This window comes from Diabrotica undecimpunctata, chromosome 4, assembly GCF_040954645.1.
Source record: "Diabrotica undecimpunctata isolate CICGRU chromosome 4, icDiaUnde3, whole genome shotgun sequence".
NCBI classification, from domain to species: domain Eukaryota; kingdom Metazoa; phylum Arthropoda; class Insecta; order Coleoptera; family Chrysomelidae; genus Diabrotica; species Diabrotica undecimpunctata.
This window is the reverse complement of record NC_092806.1, coordinates 82,576,523-82,599,997: the sequence shown is the minus strand read 5'-3', so window position 1 is coordinate 82,599,997 and position 23,475 is coordinate 82,576,523. Positions and strand designations below refer to the sequence as shown.

The 23,475-nt window shown below is 31.1% G+C and overlaps 1 protein-coding gene across 1 annotated transcript in view; it reads left to right on the top strand.

The window, feature by feature from the left end:
* The window catches only part of LOC140439733 (ribonuclease H-like), a 420,401-nt gene that overhangs the window by 291,121 nt on the left and 105,805 nt on the right, over nucleotides 1-23,475 (top strand). The window contains exon 5 of the mRNA XM_072529860.1: nucleotides 3,729-3,904. Coding sequence (XP_072385961.1) covers nucleotides 3,729-3,904 — 176 coding nt within the window. The remainder of the gene's footprint in view (nucleotides 1-3,728; nucleotides 3,905-23,475) is intronic.

Below are 23,475 nucleotides of genomic sequence, written 5' to 3'. Positions count from 1 at the left end.
ATTCTCATTTTAATAGTTTATTTTCGGATATATCTAAAAGTGATGCTAGTTCATCGAGTGACGTTCCCAAAAATCTTAGTGAATCAATAAATCATATTTTAATTTGATCTCGTTTAGTCTGTAATGTAAATGAAATATATTTTTCTTTATTAATAGGAAGTAAGCCCAATTGTCCATGTTTGCAGAGATCCTGAATCATAAAGTGACTATCGTATCCACTTAAACTGAAAAATCACGGGAACGACAAACAATTTTTTAAAGTTCAAATTGCATGCTTTGTGCGCAAATCCTCTTACTTGTCCGGTGAAATGATCATGATCTACGACAATTGTATCTGTAGCCAAAAAGCGTGTCTCACATATATGGCAAACAGTTGCTCTATTTGTGCTAGGCTTTTCGATCATAGGTACAATTGTTTTCAACTTGGAATTTACAAATGTGGAAATTTCCGTCATCTCTTTAGCGAACCATTTCATGCAATTTTCACTTCTATTACTCTTAAAATATGATAAGCTCTCATCGTAAGCACATTTAAAATAATAACCTACACTAAAAGGTTCATGTTTCTGATATTTTGCTGTTTTACTCAATTTTACATTGGAATCCTGAAAATTACTTAACTGACACTCAAAGTCTGCATAAACTATAAACGGAGTAGTTTGTTTGTATGCGAAATTGCAAAAAGCGACATGATCATGTTTTGGAGTAGTTACTTTGTATTTGTTTCTGTCTGCGCACAATTATTCATGGTCTGCAAATTTACTTTCACTAGCAAAATAATTTATTGAGCGATCACAAATATATTTTTTACATTTGTCTTTGTTTAATTCTGATTTTACTATTTTTCCCAAGTCTTTAATCCAACAATAATGAAAATTTATTTTAGTCTCATCGTCATCTACTGGCGGAGCATCGTAATCGTTTAATTTTGGAAAATATTTATCCTGTATTAGGAGCAAATTCACGTGTTTTTCCAACCTTTTAGGCGTAAGTCTAGCAGGCACTACTTAATACAATTTTTTGTCCTTAACCACATTTAATTCTAATGCAAACACATTGACAGATATGCTGTTTAAATTTTCAAATTTTGTAATGGTATGTAATGACATTGGGTCTTCTATTTTTCCCGTTTGCAAAATAGTAGAATAGTGCGGATATTTTGACACTCTGTAAATGCATAGTAACAGGACACAAAGCACTAACTATTGCCCAATAAAAACATGCCTGATCAAAATTATGAACATTAATGCACGCTCGTTTTTTCTGAATCTCTATTGGTAATTCAATGAACGATGAACCGTTTCCTAGTTCTACTTGATTAATATTTACTTCTAATGAGATAAATAGCGCGGCACCCGAGTTTTTTTCCGAAAAATCAGAAAGCTTAGTAAATATTTTATCTTTAACGTTTTCTTCAAACCAAAGGTGTAAATCAGTTGATGTATCTATAATAGCATTTTTCGTATTGAAATATTTTAAATCTAAACTTTAGCCATCACTCAATTTTTTAATGAATTCACCGCAAAATGCAGTGTTGATAAGTATTCAATTTGTTTTCAAAATCCTTTTAATTTTTTTACTAAAAACTGTAAAAGCATCATCCAAAAACATTCCTACATCCTTATGACATAAATTTACTATTACCGGTTTTAATTCGACTAGCAAAATACGAAATGACATTTTCCCATTTAACTCTATTGCGTAATTTTGAACTAAGCCCCAACCCAACATGCTTATTGTTGAAATTTAAAATAATTTGTCTAAAATGCTTAAAATGTCCTATGCTAGTTTGCAATTTTCTAACTGTTCCAATGGATGGTTTATTGTTTTTAATTACTTTATTACATCTCCAAATTTGACTATTTAACCGTCTTGTCCAAATTTTACGATCCCTTTTCGGCTTTTTACAGAACCGAACTGCACGTCACCCCACGCGAGCCCAAGTTGCGTCAACCTAATGCGCATACGGTTACATCGATAGATCCGTTTTAAAGATTTTTTCACTAGAAATTTCACTGAACAATCTTATCTTTTTGTTTTTCTTCAAATAATTCACGTTATACGATAAAGCATTTCCTACAAAAGCAGATATTGCGGCATGAAGACCGTTGATATCAATTTACAAACTTGCGAATGTGGTTACCGCTATCATCATACATTTTACAAAATTTAGCAACTGCGACTTTCCGGTTTCCTGGTTTTTCGAATGATTAAAATAAATTTTGTTATCACAACTTGTTTACGTAACTATGCGAGGATCACTTTGGCTTCATCCGGTATTGCTAACAAACACACTATTTTAACATATTTTTTATTTAATATATTTCTGTATATACTTCCAAGTCTTTGATTAATAATTTTATACATATATGATATTTAAAGGTCACAAACATTGGGCATTTGAAGTTAATTTGTTTTATGTTTTTCAGTCATAAATAATGATCGTATGGCTTTAAACGTAATATACATGAACAATACCTTTTACAATAATAAGTACTGTTAGTTATAAGGTCTCTTTGCACGTCAGATTGGCCCAGAGGTCAAAGGTGTTGGATGTAGGCTCCGATTCCTCGAGAGGGTGCGTGGGTTAAGACATCTGGCATATTTTTATGGATGTTCAGAATGGACATTGTCATGTGCTTCACATGTTGACCTCTTGCCTTTTCAAAATCATCAATCTTGTCGCTGTTACATGTCTAACGGTGAACGTAGTGCATGCCTATCAGTAGATGTTGTCACGTCCCATCACGTTCTGCGTCGAATGTCACGTTCTGTTAGGCACTATACGGAGAAGAAGAAGAAACGTCATTTCACGTGACATTTCACGTCGAATGTCGCGTCTGCGTCGAATGTCGTGTTCTGCGTCGACTGTCACGTCATTCACCTCATTTCACGTGACATTTCACGTCAAATGTCACGTACTACGTCGAATGTCGCGTTCTGCGTCGGCTGTTACATAACTGTTACGTCCGGTGTCGAATGTCACATTCTTTTAAGCACTATACGGAATAGAAGAAGAATTGACAGTTAATATTGAACGTTGACAGAAGAAGAATTAACAGTTGGCCATACGTCAAAATCAGGCTAATAGCAACGAAGATATATTATAGCGCCCATTTTACAATGCCGTCATCTTTGTTTTTGCCTCAAATTCGTTACCTCTTCCCCGTTCAAACGAGCATTCGTACGTCATGATCGGATCAATAGAAACGTAGATGCCATATAATGCCCTTTTGGCTTGCTCCGATGTACACGGCACATACTGCGTTCAATCCCATTTTTCATCCCCTTTCCAACAATACCTCACACGTCATCCTACGTTAAGCCGTTTGGCAGTTACGACCGGGGGTTGCGATTTTCGGGGTAGCCTCAGAACCGTGTTGTTTATCTACTATTCTGCAATCAGTCCTGATTTGTTATCGCGCGATTTCCTTTCATTTCCGAGAATCACAAACAAACTACGCGGTAAACGTTTTACGACGCCATATGAAGCGGTTGAAGTGTACAAGACTCTCATTTCTGAGAAACCTACTTCGGACTTGCATAAATGCATCGACGATTGGTTTGTTCAAATGCAAAAGTGTATTGATATTAAGGGCAAATACTTTGAAAAACAAAAAGCTGATTTTTCTCAAATATGTTTTCCTTCAATTATTTTGCGAAACTTTTAGTGTACCCTTGGTACAGGTATTTAAATTGTTTATATGTCCTAAATATTTATTTTACAGGAGTTCAAAAAGTAAAAATTTTTACGGATTCTCAGTTTACCATAAGTTGTATGACAAAGTGGATAACAAATTGGAAAAGAAACAATTGGAAAACTGCATCTGGAGGACCTGTCAAAAATAAGGAAGATTTGCAAAAATTAGATACAATAATTGGCACTTTTTCGGAAGTAAAGTGGGTGAGTTTAATTTTAATTCCTAGCAGCATTAGTTACTTCATCTACTTCTTCTTCTTTTACTAGTGTAGTACTACTACAGTGTAGTACTGTAATAGTGAAGTATTTATTGATCAGCGTAGTATCAAAGCTAGATTAAAGAACAACGAGTTTTACTTATGTCTTGTGTCTGTCAATAATACCTAACCTAAAGTACATTCGTTTACCAAATTCCCATCAGTAAACATGAGCACGTGTTGATATTCGCCGTCTCATTCGTCAAGAGGCTATTAAATATAATTTATTACCTTAAGTCAGACAGATTCTCATGTTACAGATTCAAACTTGCCAGCATTTTAAATTCAAATTGTATCGTGTTGATTTTTAAGTTAATATATTGTGTTATATTTATGTTATAGTTATTGTTAAGTTATTTACTGGTCGTGTTATTTTTTAGAGTTTAGTTTAAGATTAAATTTCAAGAAATTCAGTTTCAAAAGTAAATATTTTTAAAAATCATATGATACATAGGTACGACCCTGTTTGGCTTACACGTGGTTCTATTGATGATTGGGAATTTGTAAAATGAATACGGTGTATATATATATATATATATATATACATATATATATATATATATATATATATATATATATATATATATATATATACTATTGTAGATAAATAAAGTCAGAGGAGAAGAAGAAGGGAAATCTAAATATCTAACTGTATAATAATTTGTTTGTGTACATACAATTTGTCAATTTGTAAAACGGTAAAGTAATATTTTTTCAAATATTTGTTTGTTTAATAATTATGTAAAATACCGATTTGTCGGATTTGTGAGTGAAAGTAGATGAACCATGAGGGTTTTGTGGAAATTGTTAGCAGAGATTAAGATCGAGGCAAAACAAGTATTTAGAAATCGGAGGGTAGAATGTTCTAGGAACAGGTAAAATGATTACGACGGGAAATTCAAAGACTTTCAAAGGATATTTATGTTGACCAATAAAAAGGAAGGAATGTTCATTGAGAGAAGGGGGCTGCATCAGAAGAGAAAATTTGGAAATGAAAAAAACAGCAGTGTGTTCGAGTCTCGGTCAAAATAAGTCGAGTGTTCGAAATAAAAAGTGCCGGTCTACGTTAAACAAAAGCTTTTTTTGGCATATGTTAAAAGTTAAAAAGTAGAAAGTGAATTTTTTTAAAAAAAGTAAAAGATTAAATTCAGTAATCAGTGACAACAGTTTGTAAGTACTCAATTAATTGTATCCTGACATCGTATATAGAAATTGTTCCAAGGTGTTCACCTATATTTCTAACGATATTTCCTCCTCTCAATGTTTATCAACGTCTACAAAGACTATAGTGAAATTTGACATAAACAATTTCGTAATGTGTTTCTTAGAACCAGTAATAATTCATTTTGCATCTATACGGGGTAATTTGCTATCTTTAAATAACTTGCGGTATTTTTTTATATTGTACATTAAATTAAATACTCGTTTCAGAGAGTATTTGTTTAAACAATTTATTCTATCATTAAAAATTTGCATTTATGTTTTTAGTATAAACACAATATTTTTATTATACGGTTATAATTTTTTTTAAATTTTATTTATCCATGAGCTTCCTCTGACTGAGTATTGGTTTTGTATTTCTGTTATTTGGATGACGTAAAACCCTGAGATTACTTATTAATTTAAGCTAGTCCAAGAAGAGTTTTGATCTATTAAGAAAATTAAAAATAAATATAATTATAATTTTGCACAATTACATTAAGAAAATAAGTAGAATCAAAAATATTTTTATTATACGGTTATAATTTTTTTTTAATTGTATTTATCCATGAGCTTCCTCTGAGTATTGGTTTTGTATTTCTGTTGCTTGGATGACGTAAAACCCTGAGATTACTTATTAATTTAAGCTAGTCCAAGAAGAGTTTTGATCTATTAAGAAAATTAAAAATAAATATAATTATAATTTTGCACAATTACATTAAGAAAATAAGTAGAATCAAAAAAACAATATATATATATATATATATATATATATATATATATATATATATATATATATATATATATATATATATATATATATATATATATATTATTATGATTGTTTATTTTGAGTTCAAACTTAGTTTATTGAGCCAATAAAAAAATTATAACTTATCTGTTATCAAAAGTAAAATAATCCTTATATTACCTGTGTTCGATGGATTCAAAAGATTTTCTAGTTGTCTTTTATCGGGGAGGAGCAGAAAGGATAATAATACAAATATATTATATTACAAAGATTTACGTTTCTTTATTTTATATGAACGAATAAAACAATTATTAAATTCTGTCGTTATCTTATCAATCAGCATACAAGAAAATAAATCAAATTATTATGATAATAAGATTATAAAGCTACATACATTTATATTACGTGAAAAACCAATTTTACTTAAAATTTTCTTTACTTGAAAAAAAGAAACCACAAAACTTTAAACTTTTGATTAGCCTAACAAAACCTCAATTCTTAAATTTGAATGCTAATGACCATGATGTCGAAACGATCTTTCACAGATATAAAATTCAATTGTACAAACACTTACAGTTTATTTTCTTCTTGAGTTGTATGTTGGAACATACCCAGAAAAAGTCCAGTCTCCTCAAAGATGTGATCTCCCTTTTTTGGCACCTCGGCTTCTTCTTTACGTCTCTGCAAACCTCCTGCAAACTACACAAAAAACACCTGATTCACTTCTCCAAACTCCGCTACTTATTTATGACACCAGGACCTCCTTTTGTCAACTTGATGCCGTAAGAATACTTTCACATATACTTTATAAAAATGCCCACGGTAGATACAAGAACCTCTTTTAATCTACTTGTTATCTCCTTCTTCAAACTATTCACTTCTTTTCGTTACGCCGGTATCCAAACTCACGAACCACACCCTATCTTGAGACACACGACTGTTTCCTTTCGATGACCAAAAAATGACTGACTTCTCCTGTCTCATCATCGACTCCCAAATTCCCATTTAAAAACGACCGTCCAATCAAAAAGCTTAAATTGTGTTTATCATGATTTTGGAAAAGCCTAATTTCGGTTTCAGAGAAAACTAAATAGCTTACTTTAAAATTGGTTTTTTTCAATACATCATTTATACATATTTCAAAAGATTAAAATATGGTCATTTAATACTCGACTATACAAACAATGAAAAGATTATTAACTTGCAGGTAAAATGTCTTCTAATTCTAAACAAAGGTTTTTTGATAATTTTGTTTGCAACGGAAACAGGTCGTTTGCCAAACAAATTTCTATTCTTATCTACACTAAATCTTATCTTAAATTACTATATACAATTTGTTTATTTGAGATCTTCTAGCAAAAGCTGCTATCGCTTTGTTAATTTAAATTGCCAAATATATGGCCTAGGAGGACAAATTCGTGAAGCTTCCCGTGCTCGAATTGGTATCAATAAAGTGTTATGACTCATTTCGGCCTATCCCAGCCTCATCAGACACTCACTTGGGCTGATACAAATTCAAACGTGGAAAGTCCAACGAATGTCTCCCAAAATTTCACCACAGCAATGGTTAGCGTGCATGAACGAAAACAATATAATAATATCGTTTTCTGTCCTCTGGACTATGCGAAATATGTAAAAGAATAACAGCCGGTTTCCGAAAGAGTGATTATTATCAAAATTAGGTAATCTACTGTTAACAGTCGATTAAATGCATTTTGTGTTGCAGAAACATCGATCAAACTTCAATCACATAACACACATTAACTAATCTAACAAGCAAATAATCGATGATTAACAGCCTGTCAGAAGTATTTTGGGTTTCCGAAAAGCTAATTATCGTTTTATCTATGTCAAACTTCTGTCATACTAGCTTGTCAGGTAATCTGAGATTTTTGGACGATTAATCTTATAATCTTTGGTTATGTACCAATGGTTGTAAGTAAATAAAATAAAATCTTTGGTTACGTTGTAAGATACATAAACCTAAGGCGTTTTATAAAACGCTGTTGTTTAGAAAGAACCCAAAAATATTGTTACAAAGATTCAGTTTAAGAATTAAAGATGATAAATGACAAATTGGTAAACATTAACGAACGACACAAAATTATTAGTTAGTTAGGTTATGTTTGTTTGTTGATTTTCAGAATGCAGATTACACATAAACAGGAATGATGGTAAAGTGAAACAGCAACATTACTTTCTTAATTTAGAGCAAGATAAAGAACAATTCGTACAGAAATAATAAACGATTACAATCGATTCTACTGTTTCCATGTAAAATCGTATGTCAAATAATCTATAATCGGTGATCACGTAATTTTACCATAATTTTCGTTTCGGAAACCTGTCGCTTGTTAACAGTTGATCAAATTTGATACTTGATTACATGATTGGAGATTTGAATAACGTTTCGGAAACCGGCCGTAAATCTTCTAGCAAAAGCTGCTATCGTTCTGATGATTTAAATGCCCAAATATATGGCCTAGGAGGACAAATTCGTTAAACTTGCCGTTCTCGAATCGGTACCAATAAAGTTTTATGACTCATTTCTGCCGATCCCAGTCTCATCAGGCTATAGCGGGATAATATGGTCAAAATTGCACCATGCTCGATTCAGTTTTGGGTCTGGCCATTCGAAAGGACATAATTAAAACTCACTCAGTTAAATTTTCAAGTCCCTAGGTGCCTCTGGGGGTTCGGTATGGGAAAAAACGTATTAAAAAAAAAACATTTTTTTAGACGCTGCATTACTGCAAAAAATCTGAAAAAAATTCGTGACAGCGTATTTTAATAATACAAACTGCCTGATTTTTTTCAGATTTTTAGCTTGAAAATTGAGCCCAGGAAAAATATTTGAAATTTTCAGTGATATTTTAGGTTGCGTCGGAAATTTTTGGCCAACTTTAAAACAATGTTTTATGGGTTTTCCTGTTCTTTCGAATGGCATAGGTATTATTATCATTTTCAAAGTGAAAAATGCCTAAAAATCGAAAAAACTGCTTTTTTGGCATTTTTTTGAAGTTTTTGACTCATAACCTCAACATCTAAATTAATGATAATTCATATTTTTATATGTATTCTTACCTTTACAATCGAAATAAGCTATTAAAACTATTATTTTTTTTTTCTACAGCATGCTCCAAAAACCGAAGAACCCCGCTTTTTCGGCGTTGTTTTTAAGCTTTCGCTATATAACCTCTAAATTAAGTGTCTAAATGAATGGTAATTTACATTTTCACATGTATCTTTTCCTCTACAATCAAAATCAGCTATTCAAAGCATTAGTTTTATCTCAAAACATTCTCAAAAACCAAAAAACCCCGTTTTCTCCATGTTTTTACTACATAACCTTAAAAGGCTCTAAAAAATTAACCATATTTTCAATATCTTTTAATTAATTTTTACAGCTGATCATACGCAGGAAAACAAAATATTTTTTTTATAGGTAAAGAAAATTTATATATTTACTAATTAACAATCTATATTTACAATATTCTATTTAATCTAGTTACATTGAATGACATAATAATTACATTTTATTAATCTTCCCCACTATCCTCGTCGATTACCGGATCAATCTCCGTTTTACCAAATAATTCTGAAAGTAATTTAGCTGGTCTAATAATGTCCGATTTGTACCTAGCATTGCTTTAATAATGTATAATAGCAGCAACATGTGAGCAGGATCCAACAGTTCTCAATCCATTAGCACAATCACACGAGTGACGTAAAATTGCATTGTAGCCAATAGATTCTGGCTTATACTCAATGTAACATTTATAAATTTTTTTGTTGATATGTCTGGATTCTATCAAAACCTTGATAATATTCGGTTTCATTCGGATGTATTCTAAATTAATTTCGTTTCTAACGTTCAATTACTCAGCTAGGTAACATACAGCTTGACCTAACTGGTACGTACCCGAAACGAATATTTTGAGATCTCTCTCTGTCATATCTGGAAAATCGAGAATTTCTCGCGATGTTATCTTGGTTGTCGTCGTAATTTGTCTAGACCACCTTGCTGTTTCAGCCTCTTTAGCCAATGTGTTATCCATTTTACTGGAATTCAATATTGTCTGTATTATTAATTTTTTTAATTCTTCATCTTCTTCTTCATCGCTATATAATCTTTTTCCATAACGGTTATTAAGGAAACATGCAATTCTGCAATATGCTCCAGCTTTTATTGTTGATGGAGGAGCTTATATTTTTTGAGAACGTCTGTTCTCAAAAAATGCTGTCCAAGAATGCAGTGGACAGCTTCTACTACCCATCTTAGTTTCGTAACGTAACGAGATTCATTAGTTTCAGCTGTGGATAAACTTGTTCTTTTTCCTTTTAATGCAGGCATCAGAACCTTCAAGCCAAGATCTTCTAAATAGGATACGAAGTCTCTAAAGCCCGTATCTACAATACACCTTTTTTCATAAGTGACCTTATTCCATTTGGATCTTCCATAACCTTGCATTATTTTCTGTAGCTAAGAATGGACCGGGTAGATCTACAACAAATCCGTCTGTTGTGCAGATGGTAAACGGCTTTTTCGGTTTTTTCTTCTGCACAACGGTTTTTTCTTCTGTCCCGAATATGATTTTCTTTGATACCAATTATTTCTATTTTTTTGGTGAGCTAAATAAGTATCATCGAAAATTAATGTGAGCTGATCGTCCGTCAAATTAAATAACTTTATGGCATAAACAGAAATATGGTTACGGATTAAGTCTTTTCTCACGAGACTTTTTACTCCAAAATAGATTACAGACTCGCAAAAATCAGATACTTTGATCTCATTATCTATCCCAAAAACTGATGAAATACAATTATTTGATGATCCAGTTCTTAATTTAAATAAGCATACAACCAAAGCTTACATAACATCTCTTGAAGTTGAATTTCTCATCGAAACTAATAAATTGCTGTAGATCTTCTAATTGATTTTTATTAAAACTTGTAAAAGCGAATAACTGATTTTCACTAAGGTCATTTAATTGAACTTTATCTAAAAATGTTGAAGAAGCTGAATTCGATAGTTGTGTCAGAAATAAACATATCTCATCCGTTGTTAAGAAACTGGAGTTACTGTGTATTTGTATCATATGTAAGTCGTCATCAAAAAAAAATTTTTTTTATTAAGTGACGAGTACAAACTCGATTTCCACTAGGAATAAAAATTTTTAATTTTTGGAAGCATTGCAGCCTGGCATCAATTGGTACTGAACTTAAATTATCTTTCATTTTACATACACAACAAAGTGTATGTGAAATAAATGTTCTATTTAATGGTAGTTCAACCGTAGGCTTCTTTTCTTTAGGTGGATTAACTACAACCTCAAAAACACTTCAGAACTTTGGGATGAAATGGGTGTGTCCGAACTTAACTGGCTCTCACTCGATTTACTGGCTGATGGTTTTGGCTTAGATATATTGTGCTCTGATCCAAAAAAACGTGCCTTCTGCATGAATCGCAAAGCTTGAACCCGACTTCAACGAACATTCGAACATTCAGATGAAGTATTAATAATTTTTATGCGAGCAGCAGATTTGTTGATTTTCCGAAAACATTTGCAGCATTGAGTATTTGCATTAAAAGCTGCAAGGAAATCCATATTTGAGTTACTGAAAAAAAATGACATTGTCATGACAAATGACAAAAGTAAATAGCTATTGGCTTCAAGTATTTGTTTATTTATCATTCAAGTATTTGTCCTAACATTTTTAGTTATAATTTTAACAACTATTTAATAATTATGATTAATATTTATATTTTCGAATTGGGAAAAATAATTATGTACATTGAAATTATAATTATAACATTTTTTAATTAATTCAAATATGTCATACGCCTGCCAAAATGCCTAAAAATTGTTTTTATGCTGTTTTGCCAGGTATTGACAGTTACTTTACAACCAGAACTTATTTTTGCCACAAAGAAGATTTATTTCCTTATTAAAGGTTTGTAAAGCTGACAGTGGCACATGCTAAATAAAACATGGTATTGTAGTGTCCTCCGGAGGCGTGTCAGCCGGGAGCTGACAGCCGTGCCGGACCCATCAAGGAATTTGGATATCGGTCAAAATACTTGGGAATTCCAAGTTTGGCCAAATCCAAATTTCTAATTGATTCGATGCAGGGAAATTCCACTTTCGCTACGTAAAACAAAGGATTTGTTTTACATAAAAGCAGGTAGATTTTCTCTCATCGATCAGTCGAGCTTGCATCTTCTACTGTAGACCTATTCGGTGCTATTATTGTTCCTACTAAGTTATTGTTTTATTTCTGATTTCTTATATGCCATTTTTATTTTAGCATTATTGTATATTCAGACCTTTTCAGGTTAGAATATTACATTGATCTATATTTGTTCATGTACTGATTGTTTGATATTTTATTTGATTATTTTTGTTTATTTTTCTTGTATTTTGTGTCTAAGTTGTTCTTCCGTAAGTTAAGAACACTTAGAAATATTTATCTTGCTTTTTCTATTTTATATTTTGATTTGTACTTTGTCTAAGTAGTTCTTTCCGGTAAGTCAAAGAACTCTTAGAAATATTTCTCTGAATATTTGACTTGTTATTTTAATTGTTTGTCTAAGCCGTTTTTTTTCCGGTAAGTCAAAAGAACACTTAGAAATATTTTCATAATCATTGTTGCATTATTATTTCCGATATTTTATCTAAGATATTTTCTTCCTTAAGTTAAGAAAATACTTAATACATTTGTCTCTTTCATTTTCTATTTTATGCTAAGTTGTTTCTTCCGTAAGTCAAGAAACACTTAGCAATATTTCCACATCTTTTCTATATTTGATTTTTCTTATTTTCTATTATAAGTCGTTCTTCCGCAAGTCAAGAAACACTTATTTGTGCATTTATTTTACTATATTTGATTCTCTTGTTTATTTTCTGTTCTAAGTTGTTTCTTCCGTAAGTCAAGAAACACTTAGACATATTTCTATAATCTGTTTCATTTTTTTATTTCTCGTTTTATATTTTGAGTATTTTATTTTTCCACTCTAAGTCGTTTCTTCCGTAAGTCAAGAAACACTTAGAAATATTTCCATATTTTACTCTCACATTTACATATTTCATTTATCTATATTTCTGTCCTAAGTTGTTTCTTCCGTAAGTCAAGAAACACTTAGATCATTTTTACCTATCTGTTTTCCATTTTTGCTCTGTTACTTTGTAACTGTTCCTTGGAACCGTTACCTATAACAGATATTTGTCACTGGAACTGTTATTTATAACAGCGGTAGTATTTAACCTTTCTACCAGCGACAAACCAAAGATGGTGAATACCCGATCCAATTCCGGGGATAGGAAGAAGCCCGAAGAGCCGGCGATGGGTCCTACAGGCCCAAATGCCCCCTCTCGGCATTAGTAGTAGAGTAGCGAATAAAAAAGAAAGAGGAATTGTAACTCCGAGTTTAACATGAAGACTTCAGTGAAAGAAAGTGATAATAAAGACCCAGATTAAGTTCACAATCTAATAAAACGTATCCATAAAAAAATTCATTTGTTAGTCGCCTAATAGTTTATAATAAACTTGAAAAATTGGGACAAATTAAATAAATTGACAATCTTAGTCAACAAGAGATTTTTTAACCATTGGACCTAGCTGAAAACGCGCTTTACCGGAGGTATCTACTACCACAGTAAACATTTTCATTCAAAATTTTTAACACAAAAGAAAGAATTGCATAATTTCACCAACTTTATCATAGTTAAACCTGATCAAGCCAAAATTATTAACACGAAAAATTAAATATAAATCAAATTCTGAACCGAGAACTTAAACGGATACAAGATCTAAATACTTATCACTTCTCAAGTAATACATAGTGAAACTATACATTTGTAAGTTCTATGTACAATAAAGTATATTATAAAACAATTAAAAAATAATGTAATGTAAAATATTACAAAATAATATAAGATAGCTTACAAGCCCAAGTAAAATAACTTTAAAGCGAAGCATAAAGCAAATAAAGATTTTAAAGTATAATAACAATAGTAATAATAATATAATAATAATAATAAATGTCTTTATTAACAACAAATTAAATTTTCTTTACAATAAAATATAATATCAGTAGGGCGAGATTCAGTTTGTATACCACTGTATAACAGCGGCATACAACTGCTCTTCCACCTAACCCCTTGTATTTTACAATGAAACATAAAAGTATTACATATTAAATTTATAAATTATAAACTATTTAAAATCCACAAGGAAAATAATTCCTGCAGCTGGCTGTATACCACGTATCACAAAAAAGAGGTTAAAGAGGTTTTTGCTACTCATAACAACAATGCTGGATGGATTGAACAAACGACGAACAACTGTCAACACTACAGTAATATTCCTTATGAACCGTTCACCACTGAAGAAGTCTCGAACATTATCAAAGACCTTCATAACTGGAAATCTCCTGGACCAGACGGAGTTCAAAACTTCTGGCTAAAGAGGTTTTGGAGTGTTCATGAGCTTTTAACAGCATTTATTAATAATATTATTTCTAATTCACAGGAAATACCATCATTTCTTACTCAGGGAACCACTTATCTAATGCCGAAGGATCAAAGTAACACCCAAGATCCAGCAAAGTACCGCCCAATTACTTGTCTTCCAACTTTGTACAAATTGGTCACATCCTGTGTGGCCCGGCGTATCTACCAACATTGTGCTCTGAACAATATCATAGAGCCTCAACAGAAAGGATGCGCTAAGGGCTCCGTGGGCTGCAAAGAACAACTTATTATCGACTCAGTCATTTCTAACCAGGCATACACCAAAAAAAGAAACCTTTTTACTGCCTTCATTGACTACAAGAAGGCTTTTGATTCAGTGCCGCATGAATGGCTTATAGATATATTGAAAATATATAAAGTCGATGATAATCTCGTGACCTTTTTGAAGCATATAATGGCAGAGTGGAAGACTAAAATTCACCTTCAAATACCGGGTGAAATTAATATCGAAACTGAAGATATCCCTATTAACCGGGGGCTTTTCCAGGGGGACTCGTTGAGTCCATTTTGGTTTTGCCTAGCAATGAACCCACTATCTCAGCTGCTGAACTCTACTGACTCAGGTTTTAGCATCAAAAATATCAACACTGTTGTAGCGAAGCTTAATCATCTGTTGTATATGGATATATGGATGATTTAAAATTAATGGCTTCCACTCGAAACCACCTAGATGAGATGCTAAAAACTGTAGAAAATTTCTCAAATGATATCAGTATGAATTTTGGACTAGACAAGTGCCGTATACTAAATATAGTCAGAGGAAAAGTTCAGTCCGGAGGTTTCGATATGCAAGATGGCCAAAACATCGAGGCAATGGGTGAAAATGCTATGTACAAATATGTCGGAGTAAAACAAGCGCGGAACATTGACCATAAACAAATGAGAACTGAACTAACTTCGGAGTTCGTGCGAAGAGTAAAACAACTAAATCGGTCATATCTTAATAGTAAAAATTTGTTTGAGGCATTAAATACGTACGCCTGTTCCGCGCTAAGCTACTCATTTGGTATTATAAAGTGGTCAAAAACGGATATAGAGGGTCTTCAGCGGAAAGTAAGAACACTTCTCACAAAGGCGCAAAAACATCATCCACGCAGCGCAGTAGAGAGAACAACATTACCGCGGTATCAAGGGGGAAGAGGACTTATGGATATAGGTGAGCAATTGGATAAACAAATTGCTAATTTAAGAATTTATTTTCAGGTACAGGCTGAGACATCTACTTTACATCGAGCAATTTGCGCAGTAGATGATACGACGCCGCTTAAACTGAGGGAACAAGAAATGCGCATAAACCACCTGACTAAGCAAGACAAAATGCGCACCTGGATGAGTAAACCTCTGCATGGGCGACATCTTAATGAGATCAGCCAAGAATATGTCGACAATACATCGTCGAACTATTGGTTGACATCAGGAAAGATGTTTTCCGAGACTGAGGGTTTCCTACTTGCCATTCAGGATCAGGTTATTCCAACTAAAAATTGTTAAAGATCCTCAAGTCCAAAATGACAAATGCCGATATGGATGCCAAGCCCAAGAAACCATCCAACATCTTACCGGTGGCTGCCAGGCATTTGTCGGTACTGATTATAAAGAACGTCATGACTCGGGAGATACACCGACATACCAAGTCACCTAGGACTCGATAACATGGAAAGAGTCCCACCAGAGCTCAGTCCTTTTGATACCGTAGGTATCTGGGATGAGTGAATTTTCCCCTTAGAGGGAGTGTGAGCCGTGTGGCTAAATCTGGATAATAAATGTCTTTATTAACAACAAATTAAATTTTCTTTACAATAAAATATAATATCAGTAGGGCGAGATTCAGTTTGTATACCACTGTATAACAGCGGCATACAACTGCTCTTCCACCTAACCCCTTGTATTTTACAATGAAACATAAAAGTATTACATATTAAATTTATAAATTATAAACTATTTAAAATCCACAAGGAAAATAATTCCTGCAGCTGGCTGTATACCACGTATCACAAAAAAGAGGTTAAATCTTTGTAAATGGGTATATTTAAAAAACCCTTAAAAGGGCTACATCAAAAACACGAACGTTTTCGGAACAACAGTTCCATCATCAGATTAAAAATACCTAAAATAAGTATAAACAATTTAATTAAAGCAAACGTGGTTTAAAATTTTGACTAAGGTTAAAAAAGCAAAATGTTTATTGAGACCCCAGAGACTGGACCATCAAACTTCATTATGCTTCCTTACCATACCTTCAAGAACGTCTTTCTGGAGATTTCAGATATATCCTAAAAAGATCTGTTGAGAATACCCACATTTCTTTTAAAGTCCTGAACAACCTAGGACAATGTTTAACCAATTCAAAAGATCGCATCAACTACATGGATCGTAGTGGTGTTTGTTATGTATGGTTTTCATGTACGGATATACTTGGCAACGTTGCACTTGACAAACGGAACCTCAAGTGACAACGGTGACATGACAACCACACATGACAAGGGACTTAGGTTATGGACTACATGTGAACTGAAATAATGTTAATTTATACAATACTTATAAAGCTTAATAAATTAATAAAACCTATCGTAAGTAGCTTTATTTTATGTCCAAAAGTCCTAAAGAGGAATACGTTACATGGTGGCAGCGGAAAAGTGACGATAGGTTAAGTTGTGTTAAAAGCCGGTGCAATTTTTCCGACCCTATTGTTAACTTCATAACCATCCACATCTATCATACCTCAATATTTCATCATTTTTACACTCTTCACGTTTACATCATATTCCTGTCCATTCTTCTTTCTTTTGCTATTTCTCTGTCATTTCATATATCAACCATCTACTCATTAGTTTTAAACTCAGTAATCATTTAAACATAACCCAACAATTTATCAGAATTCACTATTTCCCACTTTACCAAAATCCTTAATCAACCATTGCTTCCCTCTCTTAGTCAACAACATAGTATTGCACACTCACAAATCAAATTTCAGGCTTTTATATACCGAATTTAATACAACCAAAATATATTTTGTTCAGGGTGCTAGATGCTTTAAGCATGAAGGACCTCTATTATCTCTAATTTGTTGATTAACCCATTTATTTTCCTTTAACCCCCTCCCCTTCATTCTTTAGTCATTTCCTTTACTTTTATTCTTATCAAGTCTCTGAGGAGCTCAGCCTTTTCAATTTTAAATTAATTCCATATGTTATAACTTTAATTCCTTCAGCCGGAAGATTTCTAACCCTTTTTTCAATTTATTAGACGCACTTATATTAAACTTTTTACCATACGAGCAGTATTAAATAATTTTATTTAAATACGAAGTCTTATATTAGCTACAAATATATACTATTCAATTTTACCTTGTCCTAGATGTGAGCAACATAAAAGGACAATTCCATATATCTAAGCTAATTTGTCACAAATTACACTCTTTAGACCACACTCCATACGACAAAGAGTAACATAATGCATACGTTATTCTCTTAAACATGACCTTTAACAACATCAGTAATTTTACATCTTTTATATCCAAAATAAATAATTTAAAAAATTTTTAAATCCCAACACCTGGATTGCTGTTATCATTTTTAACATCATCAAAGTTTTGAATCTTTTGGCTGTAGTAATGCTATGTTAAACTAATATTGTTTCATGGTACATTGACATTTTGTTTTCGACACCGTTCATGGTTCAATCAGTTACCAGCTGAAGTCCGTTTGAAGAGGTTTACTCTCCGGACGCTGGAACTCACTTAAAGCATGGGTGTATGTTACCTGAGGTAAAATTTAATTAAATCATCAAATAATAATAATAACATTATGTACAATCTTTGTTAACTTTATATATTTTAAAGGGTTTTTACCCTAATATTTCGGTGGCTCAGGCATGTTAACCTGTAAGTATAACCATTTTGCTTTTTTAACCTTAGTCAAAATTTTAAACCACGTTTGCTTTAATTAAATGGTTTATACTTATTTTAGGTATTTTTAACCTGATGATGGAACTGTTGTTCCGAAAACGTTCATGTTTTTTATGTAGCCCTTTTAAGGGTTTTTAAATATACCCATTTACAAAGATTTAACTTTTATATATATATATATATATATATATATATATATATATATATATATATATATATATATATATATATATATATATATATATTGTTATGATGTGTTTTTTGTTTGAATGATGAGCAATGAGTATTTTTAATAATATAATATATAGGGTTTTTATCGCGGTTCTCAAAGAATTAGCTTGTAAGTACTTTTTTAAATTATCTTTATTATAACTATTATGAAACACACATATATATCTAACCTAGTCAATGTAAATTTAAAATAAACTATCTTTAAACTGATATTCTTATAAAACTAATTAAATTCTATAGACAATCTAAAATTTAAACAAACTATCTTCAAAATTGAAATTGTTATGACACTAACTAAATTATATTAACAAAATTTTGTACCTTTCTTTCACTGAATGCCTAAATGAACTGTTTTCCACTATATAGATTCTAATCACCACTGAATGTCTTCGTACTTCAGTTATCCTTGTTTTTTGTGAAATTACTTTTTCCAATTATCAGCTTCTACCAATTTAAGATATAGTTTTCTTCACCAGCATTTATACACCACCAACCAAACCAGCAAACAGCATTTATATTTATTCTTCTTTTCAATATACCAATATCCATTTATTATAAGTTGATTTATACTAATCTCCAACCATAATATAATTTAATTTCTTCCAATATACTTTTATAATCTGATTCACTGACTCCAACTAACTTTCATATTTCTTACTAAACTTTTCTGACTGACTTCTTAAAAATTCTGAACAATTTACTTCACTATTCACTAACTAAATGTGTCTATTAACTTTCATAATGAACTGGCCTGACTTCTGACTAAAAACTTCCAAAAACTGCCATCTTGAATCCAAATCACGGGTATTTATATCCTTTTTGATATTCCAGAACCATCTGGTAAGAGATCATGTTCCAATTTGTTCCATTACTTCCATATAGATGTTCTCGAAAAAAATATCTGTTCGATCCACCGCCATAATCATTATTTCGAGAATGTTCGACTGTAAACAATGGTCACACTCTGCACTCTGGAGAATTCGTTAATGTTCCATTGATAAATTTGTTGACATTTAGGCTTTTCAGATCAGAATAAACATTCAAATTAGTAACTAACACTCTAAATTAATAAAATACACAATTCAAACAATATATTATTATAACCCCACTTTATATTCCCAATTATGATTAATTTCTATCTGTCAATCACTCGAGAGTATTTTTGGTTGCCTATGCACATGGCTCACTTAAATGTATCTACCACATTATAATTACTAAAATACAACTTTTTACAATTATTATATGCTAATTTCTTAAAATGCCCTCACATAAATATATTTTTATAAATTTCTCTAGTATATAACTTATTTAAAATAATCAAATACTTTTTTATATCTAATATTATGTAGTGTATAACTTATAAATTATTTTCTATAAACCCTAATCGTATCAATACCCCAAAATAATATTTAAAATAAATAATTTACTTATTATTTTTTTAAATATTAATTTTCTCATACCTTATTAAATTTAATAAATCAAAATTTTTTTTTTTTTTTTTTATTTGAAATGTGTTAAATACATCCCTGTTCGCTGTCTATATCAAAGCAGAGAACAACGGATCACAGTTCGGCTATTCTATGGTCAAACTGTCATGTCAAATGGAACAATGGATGCTATCAGAAAATAAAATATAACCTTAATTAAAAATATAATCTATATTGTGTTCTGTTTATTTATAGACAAAATCTAGGAATTATTTCCATTCAAAATAACTTTCATCAATATAAATTGGTAAGTTTTACACTTTTTATAAAGACATTTACACAATCAATTCTGTATCTAACCCCAAATTATGATTTTTAGGGTACCAAACAATTTCCATATGTACAAAATTCAATAAGTATGATGTCAAATTTATTCACAACAAAGAAATCTACCATCTATCTATGAAATGGATCTATCAGTAAGTTTTTTTTTTGAAATTCTTTTCTTTGTTTAGTTGACATATTGGGCATTGTGTAGTAATTTCTTTTGCTATACTTATGTCATTCTTTGCAAAATAATTGTCCCTAAATAGCATCCATAGCTTTCTTGAACCAATATGCATATAACTGTTATGTAAATTTTTCAATATTTTCTTTGCTAAAGTTCTAGTTATTACATATACTTCTATGCCATTTATTATTTTATAATATACTCCATCTTTCCTAAGGACTTTTTGTTTTTCACTCAAATTGATCTGATCTCTTATAATTTCTTCTTTAGAATATAATCCAGTATTTTCTACTAATTGATTTAATCCAATTTTTATTGTTCGCTGCCCTTTTTGTGATGTATTTTCTAACCTTGATAAAGCATCTGCCACTATATTGGATTTTCCAGAAATGTATTTGATTTCAAAGCAGTATTCACTAAGTATTAGACTCCACCGATGTATTCTACTGTTTCCATATTTGTTATTTAATATAGACGTTAAAGCTTGGTGATCTGTTTCTATTGTAAATTCATTACCCAACAAATAAAATCTTAATTTTGTGACACAGTGTATTATACTTGCTAGTTCTAATTCTGAAACTGAGTAACCCTTTTCATGTGGCTTTGTAATTCTTGAAATGAATTGTATTGGGTATTCGACCCCATCATGTATTTGTAATAATACCCCTGATAATCTCTCTATTGATGCATCTGTTCTTAATATGAATGGCTGTGTGTAGTCAGGATAGTATATTTTCAAATTTGACAGAAAAATGTTTTTAATCTCTTGGAATGCTAGTTCTCTTCTCTGATCCCATCTCCATTTTACACCTTTTCTCAGTAGTTCAAGTAATGGAATTTCTTTTATACTTAGATCTGGTATCATCCTTTTATAATAATTAATTATTCCAATAAATCCTCTTAAAGTTCTTAAATTGTGTGGTGTTTTATATTCCTGAATGACTTATGTCCGTTCTGGATCCATTTCGATTCCCTTAGTGTTAAGTTTATAACCTAGATATATGACTTCTTTTTGAAAAAATGTACATTTTTCTTGATTTATTTTTAGTCCAACTTTGTCTAATCTATTTATTATAATTTTTAGGTGTTTCTCATGATCTTCAGCCGTTTTAGAAAAAATTAATATATCATCAATGTAGTGAATTACAAAATGTTCATATTGATCCAAAATATCATGAAGACATCTACATAGAGCACTGCAAGATGATTGAAGTCCAAATGGTACTACTTTGAATTGATATACTACTCCATCTATCTGAAATCCTGTATACTGTCTACTTTTTCTTTCTAGAGGTATTAACCAGAAACTATGCTGTAAATCGATTTTAGTGAAAAATGACATTCCTGTAATTCTTCCTAATATTCCATCTATACTCATTGGTGCTTCAAATTGCTTTTCAGTAATCTTGTTAATATTCCTTGCATCCAAACATAACCTGATTTCACCTGATCTTTTTCGTACTACTACTATAGGATTTATAAAACGTGTGTCTGCCTTCTCAATGATCCCATCTTCTAACATATTATTAATTGTTTTGTTTACTTCTTCTCTGTATTTATATGGTATTGGGTATGATTTTGTTTTAAAATCTTTTTCTTCTTTAACTTTTATACTATGGATATAATTTTGTGCAATTCTATTTTCTTTATTGACAAGTCCCTTGTGTTGCTGCAATATGGAAATGACTATTGATTTATATTCTTCAGGGCAATTTAAAACTTTCATTATATCTTCTTCTTTACAAATAAAATTATTCTTCATTATGTACTCATTATTCCTTGCTTTCAATTTTACGCACTCCGCCTCGTAGGCATCCATCTGCTTAAAATTTCCATTCCTTAAATATTCACTACAATAATTATTCTTTACATTCTTTTGGGACATTTCCCTATCATCAAAATACATTTCTTCTTCATAAACATCATTATTTTCTTTTAATAATATCCTATCAACTCTTATTCCTTCTTCCACCTCATCTTTCTGCATAAATTTAATTATTTGCCCTTCCAAAGTTACCATTTTCTCTTCAAAATCTATCTTTACTTTCTTCTTTTCCAATTCATCATTTCCCATTAATATATCAACACATAAATCCTTGACAATAAATCCTTGCATATTAATTTCTTTATTAAGAATATTAATTTTAAAATTGGCTAGTTTATCAATTTCACCCAACTTCTTATTATTTGCACCAACAATTTTAATTTTTGGAATCTTTATTATATCTGATAGTTTTAATGTATTAAAAATAAAATTCTCCGAGACTAAAGTACTTTCTGAACCAGTATCTATCATAATTTTAATCATTTTATTTTTGGCCAAAGCATTTATATAAATTAAATTAATAGATTCAATAATTTTCTCTTCATCTAAAGAAATAAATTCAGAAGGTTTTTCATAATAGCAATGGCCTAACTTGTAATTCAGAAAGTTTACTGCACAAAATTTTGATTATTAGAATTGTCAGATTGTATCTGACCACTTGGATCTGATGTCCTATGTCTTTCCCTACTATGACTTCTACTCACATTTTCTTGCCTTGTACTATTTCGTTCCCTGTCTTCGCAGCTCCTATTCCTTTGTACACAATTTACCTGTCTGTTATAGTTAGGTCGCTCTGTATTTCTTCGATTATTAAAATCTTGTCTATTATTATTAGTACTGTTATTAAAATGTTGTCTATTATAATTACTGTTATTATTATTATTAAAATTTTGTAAATTATTACCATATCTATAATTATTATATGATTGTCTATATTGTTGATTATCATTTTTATTATATTGAAAGTTATTATTGTTTTTTCTGTTGTTATTATTACTTGTCATATTGCCTCTTTGTATTCTTTGAATAAAATTAATAAAACTATCAATTGTTTGAATATTTTGTACAGTTACTGTTTGCACAATATCAGCATCAAAATGTCTAGATACATTTAAGACTGTTTCTTCCTCTC